The sequence below is a fragment of the Electrophorus electricus genome, chromosome 5 (genome assembly GCF_013358815.1).
Source record: "Electrophorus electricus isolate fEleEle1 chromosome 5, fEleEle1.pri, whole genome shotgun sequence".
NCBI lineage: Eukaryota > Metazoa > Chordata > Actinopteri > Gymnotiformes > Gymnotidae > Electrophorus > Electrophorus electricus.
This window is the reverse complement of record NC_049539.1, coordinates 3,507,533-3,525,455: the sequence shown is the minus strand read 5'-3', so window position 1 is coordinate 3,525,455 and position 17,923 is coordinate 3,507,533. Positions and strand designations below refer to the sequence as shown.

Sequence of the window (17,923 nt, the reverse complement as noted above, 5' to 3'; positions counted from 1 at the left end):
CTAATGCGAGAAGTGAATGCTTGAGTGCTCCACCAGCTTCCAGTTTAGCCTCAATGTCCTACCATTCCCTCGCGTTGCAATCTAAAAAACCTACAACAGTAGCTTGCGTCTCCGGCTTGATTTATTCAGCACCATGGACAGCTCCTAATTGCCCTCCGTGCACTCTGGCTGTGTTCGCGCTCTAGTTTTTATGTTTACTATTTTTTAAAAATCTGTATGTTATGACACGATTTTCCTCCATTTCTCTGATGTTCCGCGGAACATTGACTATCTACACGTCACAACTTCCATTTGGGTTTATCCGCCTCCCGAATTCTGTCACCGTGTGACGCGCAACTGTGTGTTTGCGCGCGCGCGCGCGTGTCTGCGTGTGTGCGTGTGTGTGTGTGTGTGTGTGTGTGTGTGTGTGAGAGAGAGAGAGAGAGAGGGGGGGGGGGGGGGGGCGCTGAACTGGGAGCAGTATAACCCATAGATGGCAGAAGACTGCCTCTAAAACCGCACAGTTCTTGGTACATTTTTAATGTGGGACTGGATTTCCATCTTAAGTGGACTTTCTAGAATATACTTCAAAATGCAGCGATGAAAAGTTGCATGGTTGTTGCACATATCACGCACTGCACGCTCGAAGCTCGTGGGTTTTTTTTGGCGGATTCACGGACGAAAATATGTTGCGCGCTGCGGGAACTTGTGTTCATGCTCGGATGAGTGGAACCTTTTTAATGGGTGGAAATCAAACCCCTTCGCTGTTGTTTCCGAGCATTTGGTTAAACATTCATTAAAACGGCAGTCATTGCTGTCAGGTGGTTTGCCTACCGAGTGGGAAGAAAGTGACGAACGGCGTAAAGAGGCTCCAGAAGAGTACAGAGTCTACTTTGTGCCCCTGTCGGCGAGATGGTTGAGTCCTCGTCAAGGTTGCTGGACTATCCTAAAAATCCCTGTAACGTTCCTCATACCGAGAAGTGACCGCTCGCTAGCCGCCCAGCCGCGCGCTGCCCCTTTGCGCGAGGAATATTCATTTCTTTAGGACACTTGAGAATATGAAAACAGTTTCTAGTGACGGATATGCCGCCGTATGGAACGGATTTTTAGTCGTTTCCAACAGAGGATGTATCAAATGTGGTCGGACGAATTCCCATAACGCTAAAACAATGAGGATTAAAGCGGGATTTCTCGCTTGGAATCTAATCTTTTCCTTGGCGTTCACGTGCGTGCATGGTAAGTGGACGAGGTCTCCTGATTCCGCTCGTTTCGTAAGGAGGTGCGGTGCTGCTCGTGCGTGGACGCGCTGCAGAGGACGCAAGGTTTCGCTGAGGAGTTGAGGAGCCCAATTCGCAGGGAAGATTCGGCACTCAATGCAGTCTTTGAGTGAGGGTGCTTAATAAACATGCGTTTGGAGGGATATAGCCAAGAATTTAAATCAACTAGGGTCACATTTATGTCTTAACAGCTCTAAATTAAGATGATCTTTGGTCCTGGCGAGCCAACGCGTCATTTATTAGGGTGCTTTCTGTCACTAGGTACCCTGTTATAAGGAATAAACACAAACAGCGTTGGTTTGTCTTCGGTACCATTGATTTGGGGGTATTGCTCGGGCACTACTGCATTAACACTTTGTGTTCAGGATATAAGCTGCTGCGCGATGTTTCAGCGACCTCGATAGTGATTTACTGTGTTAATAACCATATTCCCTTTGAGAAGCCAAATAGTTCCATGTGGATTAAATTGTGTAATGTGTTTGGTGCGTTTTGTCTACTGTTGTAAAGGGTTGTACAAAAAGGTTTGCTAAGTGTAAGTTAAGCGTACTGTCCATTTTCTAAAGTTTGCATTACAATATATTACTGATTACTTTAGATTACTGTCTATCACACAAGGGTGCTGGTAGACTTCATTTCCAAAATACGCAATTAATCTGCCATGTTAGAAGCAAGAAACGGTCTTTTAACGGAAAAAAGAACGAGACTTGCCGGTTTCGGATCGGCAATTGTCGATCATTTTAAATGACGGTCAGGACGGCAGCACTTTTCCCTGCATATTTTTAAAAAATTACGCGTTTTTTCCCTTTTAAAAGCACACAGCTTGAAGAACTAATTGTTGCGCGCGCAGGCGCAGACGCTTCATATGACAGTGCGGTGCACATCAGCGCTTCAAACACGGACAGCATCTCATCTTAAGGAAAAGAGCAAATAAATGGATATGGGCTTTTGAACTAATGGACGCAGAGATTTCACTCGCTCTCCGTCCACAGGGCCCTTTTGCGCTGTCACAGCGATGTCTTCTTCACACTTGCATTCGGTAGTCCACCTGTCTTCTTTAACGTTTCTCCCCAGTACTTTCTTTTCAGGCTTATGACACCATTTAAATGTTTCCCATTCTGTATTCATTGTTTTTTTATATATAGATAATATATCATAATTTTATATATATATATATATATATATATATATATATATATATATATATACATACACACACACACACACACACACACACACACACACACACACACACACACACACACATTGACCTTGTGTATTACCCCGTTAGCGTAATGCACTCTTTAACCTTGCAGTGCATCGTAACATAATCGACATATCTGCATATTTTGCCACTCATTGCCAGAACATCAGAACTGTGCTCAGCGTCTATAAACGTGCCTCTGTTTCCAATGAGGAACTCAGGTGAAGTGACAAGCGGACACCGCCGCTGGTTTACATGTCTGATTTAACCCCTTAGAAGCTGATACGCTACCTTCAAGTGCTGCACGTGACAGTTTTCTCTCTAGATTCATTTAAAGTATAATTTTAACATAAATTTGAGGAAATCTAAATAAATGTTTATGAATAATGTACACTGCTCGCTTTCATCACCAACATTAGTCCACCATTTATGCTGTATCAAAGAGAATCTCAGGAGTGACACTTGCCCATTGGTAATGTTTGAAGAACCTCCTAAGATCTGGAGCTGGTTTTCTCCTGAGCTTATGCTGACGTTCTTTTAGTGGGAGAAGAAGCCTATTCATCTACTTTCCATATGTTCTTTGGCTTTCAGAATGTGGGCGCTGCACATTCATCAAAATGATATGACCTTGCTCTTAGTCATGGAGACAAGATCGTGAGGTAGACTGAGGTAGACAGTAGATAACCGTGCATCATGTGTCTAAAGCATTCACGTGTACATATTTGGAATACTTCAGTATGGACATACAGTTTCACGCTCACAAGTCCACTTTGAAAAAGAGCCCAGTTCTGGCTCAGAAATCCATTTTTGAACTTCTACTGATATGTGTGAATCATAATTAATATCCTCTAGTGCGTGGGTTGTCTTTGACATGTTCGGAAGTGTGTAATCAAAATAACGAAAACCAACGCTCACAACAAGTTAACAGTCCATTTTATCATATTATAAAAATAAACAGATACAGAGACCCATATCTGCTGGTATAATTTAATTGTACACTGAGGCATCCACTTTAAAGACAGGGTACGTTCAATGTGGGGCTTCAGTCTGCTGAAAATAAACAACAGGTGCAGTGAGCTTTTCTTGTGTAAAATCAAGCTGATAATCATTGCAGCAGCTTCACACATGGAATGAGAGTTATTAAGCCGCATCTATCTCTACATCCCATCTAGCTGTTTTTAAATTGGATTTTCAGAAGTCCTGTGCTTTTGTGACAGTATTAGATGCAGCCCTGTATTGGGTCCCAGCATGTATTGTCCTGGAAGAAAGACAAAGTATGTGCTGTTTACGCCAGAAATAATCAGCTCCCACCGCACAAGGACCTGGACCCGGCGAGAGAAAGATCTTTCTTCCTGAGCACGCTTATCTCTCAGAGGGCCGCTGGGCTCCCTGTTCGGGCTCATCTGAACCGCGACAACTTGGTTGGAATGCTGTTTGCGTGAGAAGCGAGAAGCGGGGCCCTGGGATTAGAGCTATCTGCACAGCCTTTGCTGTGTGTGGTGGGATCAGCAGAGGATTCGCATGAGAGAGAGGTTTGGGGAAGCCGCCAAGCAGGTGGGCACTGGCACGCATGCCCGTGGGACAGCCAGGAGGGCAGTGGGATTCATCCAGCCGTGCCAAGACCAAGAGCACCTGGCTGGTACGGGGGTCGCTGGCGGAACAGCTTCTCCTGAGTGGATGGGAGCTGCAGGATGCGGCGGTAGGGTCTTCGTCTGTTTGTTGCCGTGATCTCTGGTTCATAGCAGAATGTCCTTGATGAACAGCAGGGATGTCAGAAGTAATGGAGAACTTAATCAGACAGTGTCTGGGAGGTAGCTAGACCAATTCAGCACTGATGCGATTCAGCTTTAGTGTATTTACAGTGAGCAAGTAACTAAGTAGTCAGGCATAATGTCAGGGATTGAAAACGGTTGGTTTTTTTGGTTAGTATGATGGATTTCTTGTGGGCTATAATATTGCTTGACTTGCTTAATAGAATTTTGTACTTTAAATATGTAATTTTCAAACCTTCCAGAAAAATAAATATAACATTTTATTGAAGTTGTACAGAAAAATGATATTGAATTTGTACAGATTATTGTTTAATAACTGTGTTTTACAAAATGGTCCATACAGTAGTAAAATGAGTAAACACATTTTTATTTGTGTTATTCCATGTATGAATATCTATGTTCAACGATAAGATCCTCAACTAATGACTCACAAATTATAGCCCTCATAGTAAAATTATTATAAACAGTTTTATTTTAATTTTGAAGTCCTCTCAGTAATTTTCCATCATATTAAATGTAGGAGGTGCTACTGATTTCTAGTTCTCCCTTCAGTAGTCTTGCACAAATTGTGTCTGGCAGATAATATATGGTTTCACTTGACTGTGGCCTTTTGCAGAATTTGCACAGGATCTGTGATGAGGTGATACTTAACAGATGTCTCCCAAATAGGGTTATCTAATTTCTTAAAGGTGAACCTTAGTTTATGAAGAAGTGGTTCATTTTATTGGGGTAGCATCACATCAGACTGTGTTAGAAGCTAGATAACATGCCTTCATTTTACAAAATACAAATATTCGATTGTGTGTTCTGCCTAATATTGGGGGAAATAATCTTGTAGTGATTCAGCACTTATTTGGATGGAAGATGACACATTTTTAAATGGGTTCTCTGAAAGGCAAACGGAATGATTTGATTTTAATGGTGTTTTGATGTATATTTGTCATTATGACTGAATGCATTTCCTTTTCATGCTAAAGCAATTTTTGTAAACTTTATGCTCCTCATATTAGTGTGATGTACAGAGGACAGCTCTGCTCACTGCCATCTTTTATTATACATTTAAAAAAGTCAATCAATGCATAAAAACATTTTCTTTGAAGTGCATCCCAGGGATGAAGTGTGGGCCACAGGCGTGGAGGCAGTGACTTTGAAGTAATTTCAAATCCTGGGGTATTGTCCTTGGCCAAACAAGGAATGCACAGGCTGCCTTCAAGACTCTCCTGATGCATTTTTAATAATAAGTGCACTTCCCTGAAAATCTAGGCAGAGGCCAGTGAAATAACCTTTCATCAAATTTAATTCCATCGATTGGCATCCCTATGTTACTGGCGCAGAGGTCAGAGCGTTGTTTTTTAATGATGGCCTGGTTTTTTTGCATCGCTTCAGCTGCTGTATCAGCCAAGGCTCATCTCTGGATAAATAATGTGGATGCTTTCATTACCTCGGTGGGGAAACGCTGATTTCCCAGCTCCCAGTGACACAGCTAAGCAATAATGATTAGTCTTGTCTTTCCCCCAATTCCCTAATTGTATTAAATGAGTAGTGGCACTGAAGTTTAGGTTTATGAAGTCTTCCTCTTTTGTTCCTCTTTTCTTTCTTTCACTCTATCACTCTCTCTCTCTCTCTCTCTCTCTCTCTCTCTCTATTTGTCTGTCTCTTCATTTCAAAGCTAGAATACTATAACTCGCTACTTGTCTTCCTTTAAGAGCCATCAGACCTCTGCAACATGTCCAGAATGCAGCAGCTTGACTGGTCTTCAATCTTCCAAAGTTCACGCTTTATTCCGCTGCTGCGCTCCCTTCATTGGCTCCTAGTAGCTGCACACATCAGATTTAAAACCTTGATTTTCGCCTACAAAGCCAAAAATGGACCAGCCCCTCCATACATGATGTCGATGGTCAAAGCCTGATCCCTACCTCAAGTATGTCAAAGTCTCTTGGAAGACAAGCATGGAGACTATTCTCTGTTCTGGTTCCCAGATGATGGAATGAGCCTCCTCTGGCTGTCTGGACAGCAGAGTCCCTTACAGTCTTCAAACACAGACTGAAGACCCATCTACTTGTGGAATATTTAAATGATCACTGATTCTACATTTATGTTGAGTAACTGAAACTCTAGTACTTATTGTAGGGTATTGTTTATGGCACTTATCTTTGACTGAGCTTAGAATTATTTTGCACTTCTAGGCATCAGTGTCAATCCCTGTATTTCAACAGTATTCTAGTTCAATGATATCTTACAAGTACATTTATATTTACATTTACAGCATTTAGCAGATGCTCTTATCCAGAGGGACTTACAAAAGTGCTTTGTCATTTACTCATAGAATATCCTAGTACAGTGCAGTAGGTTAGAGTCCAACATACCAATGATCTAGAATACTGTAGAAATACAGGGATCAGTGCTGATGCCTAGAACTACAAAATACATAAGCTTTCACACAGCGATAAGTGCAATGAACAATAAGTACTAGAGTTTGTTAGTCAACATCATAAGTGCAATAAACAATACCCTACAATAAGCACTAGTTTCTTGAAGTCTTGAATATCTTGAACTCTAACCTACTGTACTGGCTAGGATGCATTCTGTGAGTAGATAACAGCACTTTTGTAAGTCACTGTGGAGAAGAGCATCTGCTAAATGCCAAAAATGTAAATGTACATGTAAATGTAAATCTCTTTTTCTTCCTTCCTCCTTCCCTAAATAAAATGCTTCCATTGTATGGACAGACAGCCACGCGCTATGAAGAACAGGTTACATCACAGGGACACGGTATCACTTTCTGTTACTCTGCCTTCCTAATCAGTGACTCATTGAGAGTTAATGAAGGGTGGGAAATCGCTCTGCTTGCAGTGCAGATGTTATGTGTTTCCTGGAGCTCGGCTCCGGCCGGCCCTTTGTGCTCGTGTGCCATTCTCTGCTGCAGTGCACCAGTTCTGATGTCCAGTGAGACAGGAGACTGTTCTCCTTGTGCAGGGCAGAGCTGGGATCAGGCCCTTTACTTCAATCCTGTCTGGCACTGGGTTACAGGAGAACTCAACTACACGCAGTGGCAGGGCTTGCAGTATTTGGCTGTAGCACCGATATTGGCAAAAACAACATTTTAGTAGCCAATATTTGTTAGCCTGAGCCCAGAATGGTGGCCCAGTCCAATTATAGATTCAAACAGCATGATGAGTCTGTAATCTGGATGGCATGTAGAACAGAAAAATGCACCAAAATGTATTGGAAGTACAAATTACAACTGAATTAGATTGTGGCCAAGGTAATGTCTAGTTTTAGACAGATCAGAGATGTTGCAGTAAGCTCTCTCCTCATGTGCCAGCGAGGAGCACATCAACACACAATGGCTCTTGCTAGCAGAAGGAAGCTAAGCGCTGGTGCTATACATCTATACGTGGCTTCACATTTACACGTCTAACTGCAGGGTTCGAGTGCGTTGCTCCCGACCTGCAGGAGTCCGTGTCCATCCTGAGCCTTGGCGGGACCGTGAGCCTGCCACACACACACCTGTATAAATGGCAGGCGGTTCCTTTGTGATGCTAACGAGCGTCGTGTTACGTGCAGCTCTGGAGGTTGATTACACGCCCAATGGCACCAGCTCAGCAGCAGCCCATGCGCGCAATAAAATCCGCGTGATGGTGCGGGTGACCTTTCAGAGTAAACTTTACACTTTATTTAAAAGGAAAAGGCCATGGCCCCGTACTAAATACGTTATTTTAACCACAATGCGGGGTAAGTGACGTGGCCGTTTTGAGACCCTGCCCGAGAAAGTATGACGAGGGATGTCAGGATATGCCTCTCCTCTTTCTGTCTTTTGGAGTCTCCTGTTGACCTCCCCGTCAAAGCACCCTGCTCGGCGCAGGCACAGCTTCTAAAGGAAGGCCTTCTGTGTTCGCGACATTTGGGCTCACTGCTGAGGAACTAAAATGGCCCCTCAGCAAAGCGTTTTGTCATTAGAGCGAGGAGCGCGCCAGGACTCTCGAGGGCTGCGCCGAATCGTTCTCAGACTCTGTGTGGAACGGGGTGAGAGTCACTTAGTGGATCAATTAGTCATGTGAAGTAGTTGAAAGTGTTATTCACAGGGCAGTCTGTCATAAACCCCTCCAATCTCATCAGAGGTAATTAGCTTGAAAGGTTGCACCCAAGTAACATTTGGTTAATATTTATGATTAGCCCAGCTGATGAAATTGGTGGGGTAATCAGTATATTTATTTTCTCTTTGCATTTTGGATTCTGCGTTTGAGATGCACCAAAACATCTCAACTACTAGACTAACTACTATAATTTCAGTCTCTGAGTTATTTTTTCTCCTTTACTAAAGAATAATTGCACAGTTTTAATTACAAAATGCCTAATTAGCTTGGCAGGGTGGCATTATTCAGAACGGGGATTTAAATGTAAGTGATGGGATGGGATGAACACAGTAGCTCGACTCGTTATTCCTTCATAATTGAATCACTAAAATAAATATTAACTGTACTGTGCAAACATGGATCTGAATGAAAAATGTAAGTTGAGGTATGCTGCCTGGGAGAATCACAATAATAATAATAAGAGTGTGTTGCTCGGAGCCTGAAGCAGTGAGCTACAGCATGGGGATCCATCCACTGCACTGCTGCATGCAAGCACTGAGAGGAAGATGAATGCACTGTAAAAGCATGCAGGCTCTTGTGTTGCTAATATATTATATAGGTTTTATAAATAGCTTATTCTGTATGTATTACCATGTATCAGTGTTTTCTGACTCCATCAACATTATGTGAGGCGTCTGATTGAATACTCAGCTACAGAGGGTTTATCCATTGGCTCGGCTCGGAAAGTTTCAAACGGCCCCTGGCGCCTAAGTGGAGCCTAAGCCAGCCACTGCTTCCGCGAGTGCACATGCATCAGTTAGAATGGTACCTTTGAGAAAACGTTTTACAGCACGTTAACTACACACACATTAAAAGGCTAAAACTCTCATTTGGCATAAATGAAAATAATCTCACTGACTACTGCAGTTTCAATATCTGAACCGATCTCAAATAATCCCCAGATGTGGCTCGTGACTCGACAACGGCCGTTTCGTAAAGACTCGGCCTGCCAGCATTGCCATAGAAGACACACCTCAGATGTAACCCTGCTTTTCTCTAACATTCACCTTCCTGGACTGACACCTTCCTGCTCTTGTATGTGGCTTATCTCACAAGGTTAACGCCAGACCTTCGATGATCATAAAGGCTTTTTAAAAAGTATTAACCAGATCCAACATTAATATCACAGTGTACTCTAGCAGGAGTGAATGCTGTTAATTGGTAGTGATAATGTTTGATTAGCTCCATTAAGGTGTGCGCTTTAATGTTCCTAGAAAGGGCTCAGGGACTTCTCATGATTAAAACACACTCTCTTATCTCCTGTCCTGACTAAGAACTATTGTGTTTTTGACTTTTCATAAATGTCATTGTTAATAGACTGTCAGTGTTTGCTGGGTAACCTGCAAGACTGTGCCTTTTTAAAACCATTACACTCAGGTTTGACAAGTTAAAACAAAATCCTGTCATCACTATTTTTGCCAAAGGCAGTAGTTGCCTTTACTTAAATATGACTTTCCACTTTGGTTAGGCATATATCTCCAAATAAACTTGCATGATGCATTTGATATATTTGAGTTATATAATAGAATCTTACTTTGCATTTGGCACTGTAATAATAATGATAATAATAATAATAATAATATTAATAATAGTTCATGAGATGTGAATCATATATACATTCTGAATGATAAGCTCAACACAAAGCAACCTTTTGAGGTTTGAGTTGTCTAAAATAGGTTTAGACAACATAAAAAACCTTTGAGCCGTTCCTTCTAGATGCCCTGGTTCTCTAGCAGGCACTGAAGAGCGTCTTGAAGTTCAGTGTAATGCGTCCGAATGGAAGCAGACCCTTCGGCTTGAGACGGAAAGTAAACAAGGGCTTGCACCTGCGCTGCGCCTGTTGTTCAGCCTCCCTTAGTAGCGCTAAGCTCATAGCTTGACCTTCTTTGTCCGACTTCAAAGGGCTTCCTGCTCCATATGATCAAGGCTTGCTTGTGTTGGGAGTCCCGCTGGTTTACTCTCCTGCCAGCTCCAGGGAAATCAGTGCTGGATTTCCTCTCCGGACGGAACGAGCTGAGGACCTACGTGGTATGATCAGCCGTCTTGAACAGCGCCGGGCTCTCAGACCAGCCAAAACGCATTTATGTGGGGTGCTCCGGACGCCACAAAGATTGCGGCTCCGTCTGAAGTTTGCTAATCTGCCAAAGTTCCTCTAGGAGTGGCAATGTTGTTGTCAAGAACTGCAGATGCTCAGTAGAAATAATTCCAGTTATTTTGCATTATACAGTAATTATGTGGAGATGATGCACTGTGCAATCAAGTGCAGTTATTTTTGACACAGAGGCGTCCCATGACATTCGCTTTTAAAAAAGTTAATCTAGCTACTATTACTTTAAGACATACTCTTTCTTCATTTTTATGAGGGGATCCAACATAACGTCAGCACAATGTCTCGCATGTCTCAACACCATACTAGGAAAACCCGAGGACGGGCCCTCTTGGGCGTCCAATTCCCGGAGCATCTGGAGTCGGTCAGTGCCACGCCCCTCTCTGGCCCAGCGGTGTGCGTGTGATGGGATGAGATGGAGCTCTACTGCCATCCTTGCCTCGCTGCATCTGCCACTAAAAACAAATCAGTCTTGATGGCTCTCCGTACGGCGGCCACCAGGGCCCTGCTGCCGAGTGCTCCCGGATGGAGCCAATGTGTTTAACCACAGCAGAAGCAGCTGCGTTCCATCTCCTGTTCCCGCTTCTCTCCGAATGAGATTTATGTGTTTAGATGCTGATTCATACGACTGACCCATTTTCCCTGCCTGGCGTGCCTGGCCTGTAGTTAATGCCGTTTCTCTTCGAGATTTATGGCGTCCAGTGGCGGCAGTGCTTCCATTGCTGTGTCAGCGGTCACCCCTGGGGAGGGCGGCATGCCATCAGGCCAAACGACAGATAAGATGGGATGCCACGCCACCAGAGAGAGAGAAATAGAAAATGAGGCCCGCTGTAAGGATCCAAAATGGATTTTGATGCGTGTTGTTCATCAGAAAGGCCCTTCAGGTGGGCTGGGGTTTTTTTAGTTGGTTTTTTTTTTTTTTTTTTTTTTTTGTGCGTGGGCACTTGGGGCCAACAGAACTCAGTCACTTTAAATTCGGATCCGTTAAAGTGGAGCTGTGTAGTGCTCTTTCCTACATGCCATTTCCAATAAGTGCTGGAATTAAATGCAAAGGCTTTAACCCTTCCAGGGCGAGAGATGGCGATGCTGATTGCAGCTAGAGGAGGGGCTCCTGTGTAGCAGAATAAATGACAAACATGAAGGGCGAAAAAGGCCCATAATGGTGCAATTTCCAACCTTGGCTTGAGTTGGATGAACAGTGGCTGGAGTTTATTGCAATCTGGACCTTCAGACCTGGACTAATAAATTGCTTTTACCAATATATTGTCTGATATTAACTTTTTTTGATCTAGCTTTTTTTTCTGTTCCACATTAGAGTTTTTCCTCTTTTTAAGGCTTTCAGCGTTGGACCAATGAGCAGGCAGCACTGAGCCTCTGAAAGCCTTTGCCATAACAATGACCATCAGACCTGCACAGTGCTCGCTGATTGGTCAGCATCTTTTGGTTCTAAACTGGGGTTACATCTCCCTAGTTACATATTCTTCTGAGTCAAACTGATATGCACTAGCATGCTTCAGTGATATTTGCATGACGTCTAAGCGTTTGTGTTTATTAAACCCTTGGTAAAAACAACATCTATAACATATTGGTATCAGACTACAAATAAGGTGAAACTGTGACCGATACATTCTTGAAGCTATAGCCAATTCCTTTGCTAGTGCTAAATGCCATATATATTGTTTATGGTCACTCTATGGAGTGTATGCACTACGGCAATGAGAAAGAATTGAGCTGAACTGGATGAATGTTTGCTATTAGTTTGCTCAAATCTGATGAATGTTTGCTATTAGTTTGCTCAAATCTGATGAATGTTTGCTATTAGTTTGCTCAAATCTGATGAATGTTTGCTATTAGTTTGCTCAAATCTGATGAATGTATGCTATTAGTTTGCTCAAATCTGATGAATGTATGCTATTAGTTTGCTCAAATCTGATGAATGTTTGCTATTAGTTTGCTCAAATCTGATGAATGTATGCTATTAGTTTGCTCAAATCTGATGAATGTTTGCTAATAATTTGCGAAATTCATTAAAACAAACAATGACAGCATTCCATCACAGTCATAGTTCCTCCTACATAATTTTACAGTGTGTAAATGTTTATAAATATTGTATACCATACTTAAATAGATACCATATTAATGCCATTTTGAGCCCTAAGGAAACAGAGCTGGAATATAAAATAAGAATAAAATAAATTGCTCCATGGAGGCATTTTTATCATGCTAGGTTTGTCTCGGCTGTGCTCTGTCATCTGAGGTTGTGGAGCCTTCCACTGTCTGGGATTCTTGGCAAGGGCGCAGTGCCATCCTTCTAAGTACCTGCACTCATATTTATTACGTGGCCATGAGACTGGCACCTGCAATGAGTGATGCCCTTCGACATGTAGGACCACATAGTAGCACAGCGGGCAGCGTACTTCTTCTGTAAAAGTACCACTGGTGTTTTTGGTGTTGTTGCTCGGAAGTGTTGCGCTGAAACACAGGAATTATGCCAGATTCACTTCTTTTTCTTTTCTTTTTTTGAGGAATCATGCCAGATAAACTTGTCCCACACTACGTTGGTAGATGCACAGTTGCAGACTTGAGAGTGTCTGATTTTAAGACTTCTGATATAAAGACTCAGAATCCTGGTTAGCAAAGTTAGGCCATCCTCCTCTACTCAGACTGCCAGCAAACAGCAAGGTTCTCACACGGGTATAATACAACTAATTAAACTAATGACACTTTTCGTATGATAAATGCAACACTGTTCAGGCGAGTATTTAAATATAAGCGTAGCAGCGTCTTCTCAGACACTCGAGGCGTGTAATCAAGGTTAAATGCAGGTTATGTTGACTGGCACTGTAAAGGGCTCGCCACCACCGCTGTTGGATTTCACGCGTCAACAAGGGCATGCGTAGTGCGCGAGGCTGAACTCCGTACTGGAACGCTGCAGAGCGCTATCTGCACGCGGACCCTCTCGAGAAACGTTAGCGGTAGAAAGTCTCGTCCAGCTCTGAAGGGCGTCTGGGCCTCAGTGATGTAACGTTTTGGTTCTGCACTGCTGTTATGTAAGCACCCACCCCATGATTTGTGATCATTCATTATTTAGATGCTGCTGAATTAATTATCGAATTACAGTATCCTGTGACTGTTGTTTATTATTATTATTATTATTATTATTATTATTATTATTATTATTATTATTAATTTATGTTACTTTTTTGGAAATGCTATCTGTCCTCAAAGCAGGCTAGTAGGTTCTGCTCACATTTGCATCAGCTGCAATACAATGATATCACAGTATCAGAGCAACTGAACAACTGGGACGAACCTCCACCAGCGCGTGCCTGCGTGTGTGTCCGAGTATGTCAGGCGAAAGCTGGGCTGTGAGTGTCTGTGTGTCGGCGTGGACATTTTCCCTTTAACACATCCGGCCGTAGAAGAAAACTATGTGTGTGGAGGGCAGAAAAAAAGACTCCTCTGTTAGCTGCGCTTGTAAAAGCTAATTACTCCTTAAAAGAAGAGGTGAGAGCTAAATAGAAAACCAGTGTATGTTCAACTGCTCGTTGCTGATGAAAAAAAAAAGAAAAAAAAAGCCTCTTTGCCTCACCTCTTGTGGGTTGCCAGGTGTGTATTTATCCCTCTCATTTTGCTGAAATGTGAAGAAGAAGGATTCCATTACTCAACAGCCATGGAATGGAATCTTAGCATCCACGCGTATTGCCTTCTACCTGTTGTGACTCATTAAATCCTTCTGCCATAGATTTTTAGCGACCATTTTGGTTATTTAAGAAATCTCACAAAAAAACACACAAGCCAGCATTGCAGGCTTTTGGGACACACGAGCCAGAGGTAAATGACTAGAGCGAATACAAAGGAAAATGCCAGTGTTTCTCATATCTGATGCTTGTGTCAAAGCATGTCTGAATCTGCCACCGAACAGCACACCCACGTTTGCACTGCACCACGAAATAATGTCATTTTTCTCTTTCTTTTCTTGTGTTTCAGGTTTCATTTATACTTGTGGTGGGACGTTAAAAGGAATGAACGGGACCATTGAAAGTCCCGGATTTCCACAAGGATATCCAAATGGTGCGAACTGTACTTGGGTTATTGAAGCAGAGGAAAGAAACAGAATCCATATAGTTTTTCAATCCTTTGCCGTGGAAGAGGAATACGACTTTGTATCTTTATACGACGGGCACCCTCACCCTGCAAACTTCCGAACGAGGTATGTGTTCCTCTAGTGTGTTTACTTTTGCCCGTGCGCTTGTTACAGTGAGCAGCACTCTTTCTGCGCGCTGTGCCCTCAGGCTCTACCCTGGCTCTTGAAACCGCCCCTTCCGTCCGAGTCCCGGTGCCCTGTGCTGCTGGCCTACTCCTTCGGTGGACTGTGCCTTCCCTCCACTGCTGTGTGCCTCCAGAGGCTCTCAGCTGCCGGACCGCTGTGGGCGGTGACTTCGACGTTAGCGTAGCATGAAGCGCTGTGAACGCGTCGATGCCGACCGTCGTTGAAATGAAAGCCCCACCCACCCAGAAACGATTGCTTAGTCTCCCAGCCTGTGAGACTGGTATGTCTCCTGGCCCCATGCTGGGGTAATTACAGGGTTGGAACAATGGTGGTTACAGACTACTGGAGGTGTGAGAATTGAGTATCTCCACCACTCGGTTCTCCCCCTTCTATCCGTAGCACCCCCCTTTCCTCTAAACACGGCCTCTTTCTCACAAGCTGATTTTCTGTTTATGTAAATTGTAACTAATTTGTGCACTAATTCAGGGCCATGTTTCATCAGATTCCAGGCCCAGATATTGAACAAGCAGCAGTGGCTGAGAAACGTGAGCTACACAAAACATTTTAAGTGCCGTTTTATGCCTTGATCAAACACAGCATCCTACGAAGGCATTATTCCATTGATTGTTCTGCCAGTTCCATTCTTGATAACCATCCGCGATGCTCCAATCACGGCAGAATTCTCTCCTCTCGAAAAAGTAGCAAATAAGCACCATGACCTAAAATTCTCCAAAGCCTTAAACCCAAACACTTCTACGTGGTCCTAATTTCTTCCTAATTAGGAGCCATGAGACTTGCACCTCGCTAAGACTTTATACGACCAATGCGTCGAGTTTTGTGAGGCTCTGCATAATGTGTACCAGACCAAAGATTGACTGGCTCTGTTAATGGGTAAGACATTGTATTCCACCAAGAAGCAATTAAGTGATTGATGGTGTTAATAGTACATCAATGTGGAATTTTAGACCTCTTTGTCCACATTCTGCTGCTAACCTGCTGAGTGTGTGTTGGGTACTCCATTCAAGCCTGTGATCCCCTTGGGTCTCCAGTGTGATCCCAGGGAAATCAAGATTATTTATAAAAAATAAATAACGGTAACATCGATTGGTCCTTCCAAAATAGTAGTGTTTTTTCTTTGTATGCCATACTCCTTCAGAAGGTACTCAGAAGGTACATGCATATATGTCTCTTTTTTTCATCAGTAAGTGCCTGACAGGAACCGGCGCGCTGGCTCTGCAGTTGTCTAATGGAGACTGAAATAGAATTCAACCACCTTTTTAGTGCATGAGCACTAAATAACCCTGAAATGAAAGCACCAAGACTGCCCAACCATTTGAACTTAAAAGAATCACCTGGTTAGACACGCTATTCATCACAACATACCGCAAATGAGAGGAAAAGCAGGAAAACAGCACATTAAGTTGAGTTGGGAGACAATCCTCTTGTCATCTGCTATCGGGCGGGCATAGTAACGTAGTCTCTCCTTGCACAGTTTAGTTACTCTCGAATGCCAGTAGGCCTTGATATGAGTGCAGCTCATTCTTCTCGACACAGCATCGAATTTTTAAATAAGTTTTTGTTCGCTAGGATTTACACAAATCAATAGTTTTCACCACATTTAAAGTGGACATTACAGCGTTATTAATGTGTTAGTCTCCCAGGATGCTGAAGTAGCCGTGTCAGCGGCAATGCTCCTAATCTCGCCGAGGTCTGATGTGGACATTACTCGCACTTTGATTACCCTTTCATTCCCAGAGAGTGATGGGAGCCATACACAAGCGGGGCTGATTAAAACGGACCCGTCGCCATGAAGGATGGAGCGGGGGGGGCCTAACGGTGCAGGCGGTGCCGCGTGCAGGGCTCTGATCTCATCCCCCATCCGGATGAAAAAGCTGTATCTCCATTAAGCCCGGAGAAATATTCCGTAGTATATTATCTTCCTCCCACTGCATCGTCTTCCCCTTGAGAAGTTGCCGTCTCCAAGAGCGGTAGCCTCATTACGGCATGCGTTTCACGGCGCTTCCACGGAGCTATCTCGCCTTGAAGTTCCGTCTCAAGAACTATGAGATGCAAGATGAATTTCACGCTCAGTAGATGGTGGATCACCACTTTCCCTAATTGGTGTTCTTCACAGAACTTTCTTGCTTTGTTTCTTTTCGTAAGTAATTAATTTAACAATGCAGAATAGATTAAGGCATACTGTTGCAAATGTTATATGTCCTAGAGTGAATTCCTCTGCACACAGTGGTTGCTTAGTGAAAGTCCAAAATTATTCAGGGAAAAGGTTTAGCTTTATGCAAAAATATCAACTGGACTTACCAAACTAAATCGTGGACACTTGTTCCACATTAATTGTTTGCTGTAACAGTGCATATGCATTTGTAATATAACTTATTAGATTGAACCTGCATGATCTGGGCTGGTATACTTAGTAGTGCTTTATTCCCTTTTTTTCTGTGATGCTGTATTCAGGAAACAACAATAAGTTTTTCAATATGGCTGGGAGCATCAGTCACGTATAATATTTAATCTACAGGGAAAGGAGATATTGACAAGAACTATGACAAATGTTCTTTGTGTACCACACCTCTATAAAAACGGATTTTAACATTTTAACCCAACTACTAATATAATGATCAAACGTATGACTGTTTTAAATCACATATAGAAGTACATTTTATACTGAACGCTTTAAAATTGCAAAGAAAAAGTAATTCTGTAGTATTGCTCATCATATGAAGTCCTCTGGAAAAGGCATTAGCTAATATCAAGCAAGAAGGAAAGAGAATATTTATTCACATGGTGACCCCCAATCCTGTGCCCTGTCGAGGAAAAAATCCATTTATCAAAGCAATTCAGACAGCACCTCCTGACACATTGCTTATCCAATAGCTCCTTGACATTGCAATTTGTCATTCTTTCCTTTTTGTAACATAGCTTCCCAAAATAGCATTCCATCAACATCACAAATGACTGCTTCAAAAAAACAAAAAACAAAAACAAGCCAAACTCCAGTGAAGCTCCTGGAAAGGCAGAGATGGTGACGACATCATCTGTTAGAGTTGACCTCTCATGTGATTGACAGATTTGAAGCAGCATCAGTGAACCATAAGTACATCACAGTTCATTAATTGTGTTTCTCGCTGAGGCAAAGTAAAGATTTAATTAACCGATGGGG

The 17,923-nt window shown here is 42.8% G+C and overlaps 1 protein-coding gene across 1 annotated transcript in view; it reads left to right on the top strand.

The window, feature by feature from the left end:
• Positions 1–841: 841 nt before the first annotated feature.
• csmd3a (CUB and Sushi multiple domains 3a) overlaps positions 842–17,923 on the top strand; it is a 143,788-nt gene continuing 126,706 nt past the window's right edge. Inside the window, exons 1-2 of the mRNA XM_035526376.1 lie at positions 842–1,215; positions 14,463–14,685. Coding sequence (XP_035382269.1) covers positions 1,038–1,215; positions 14,463–14,685 — 401 coding nt within the window. The 5' untranslated portion in view covers positions 842–1,037. The remainder of the gene's footprint in view (positions 1,216–14,462; positions 14,686–17,923) is intronic.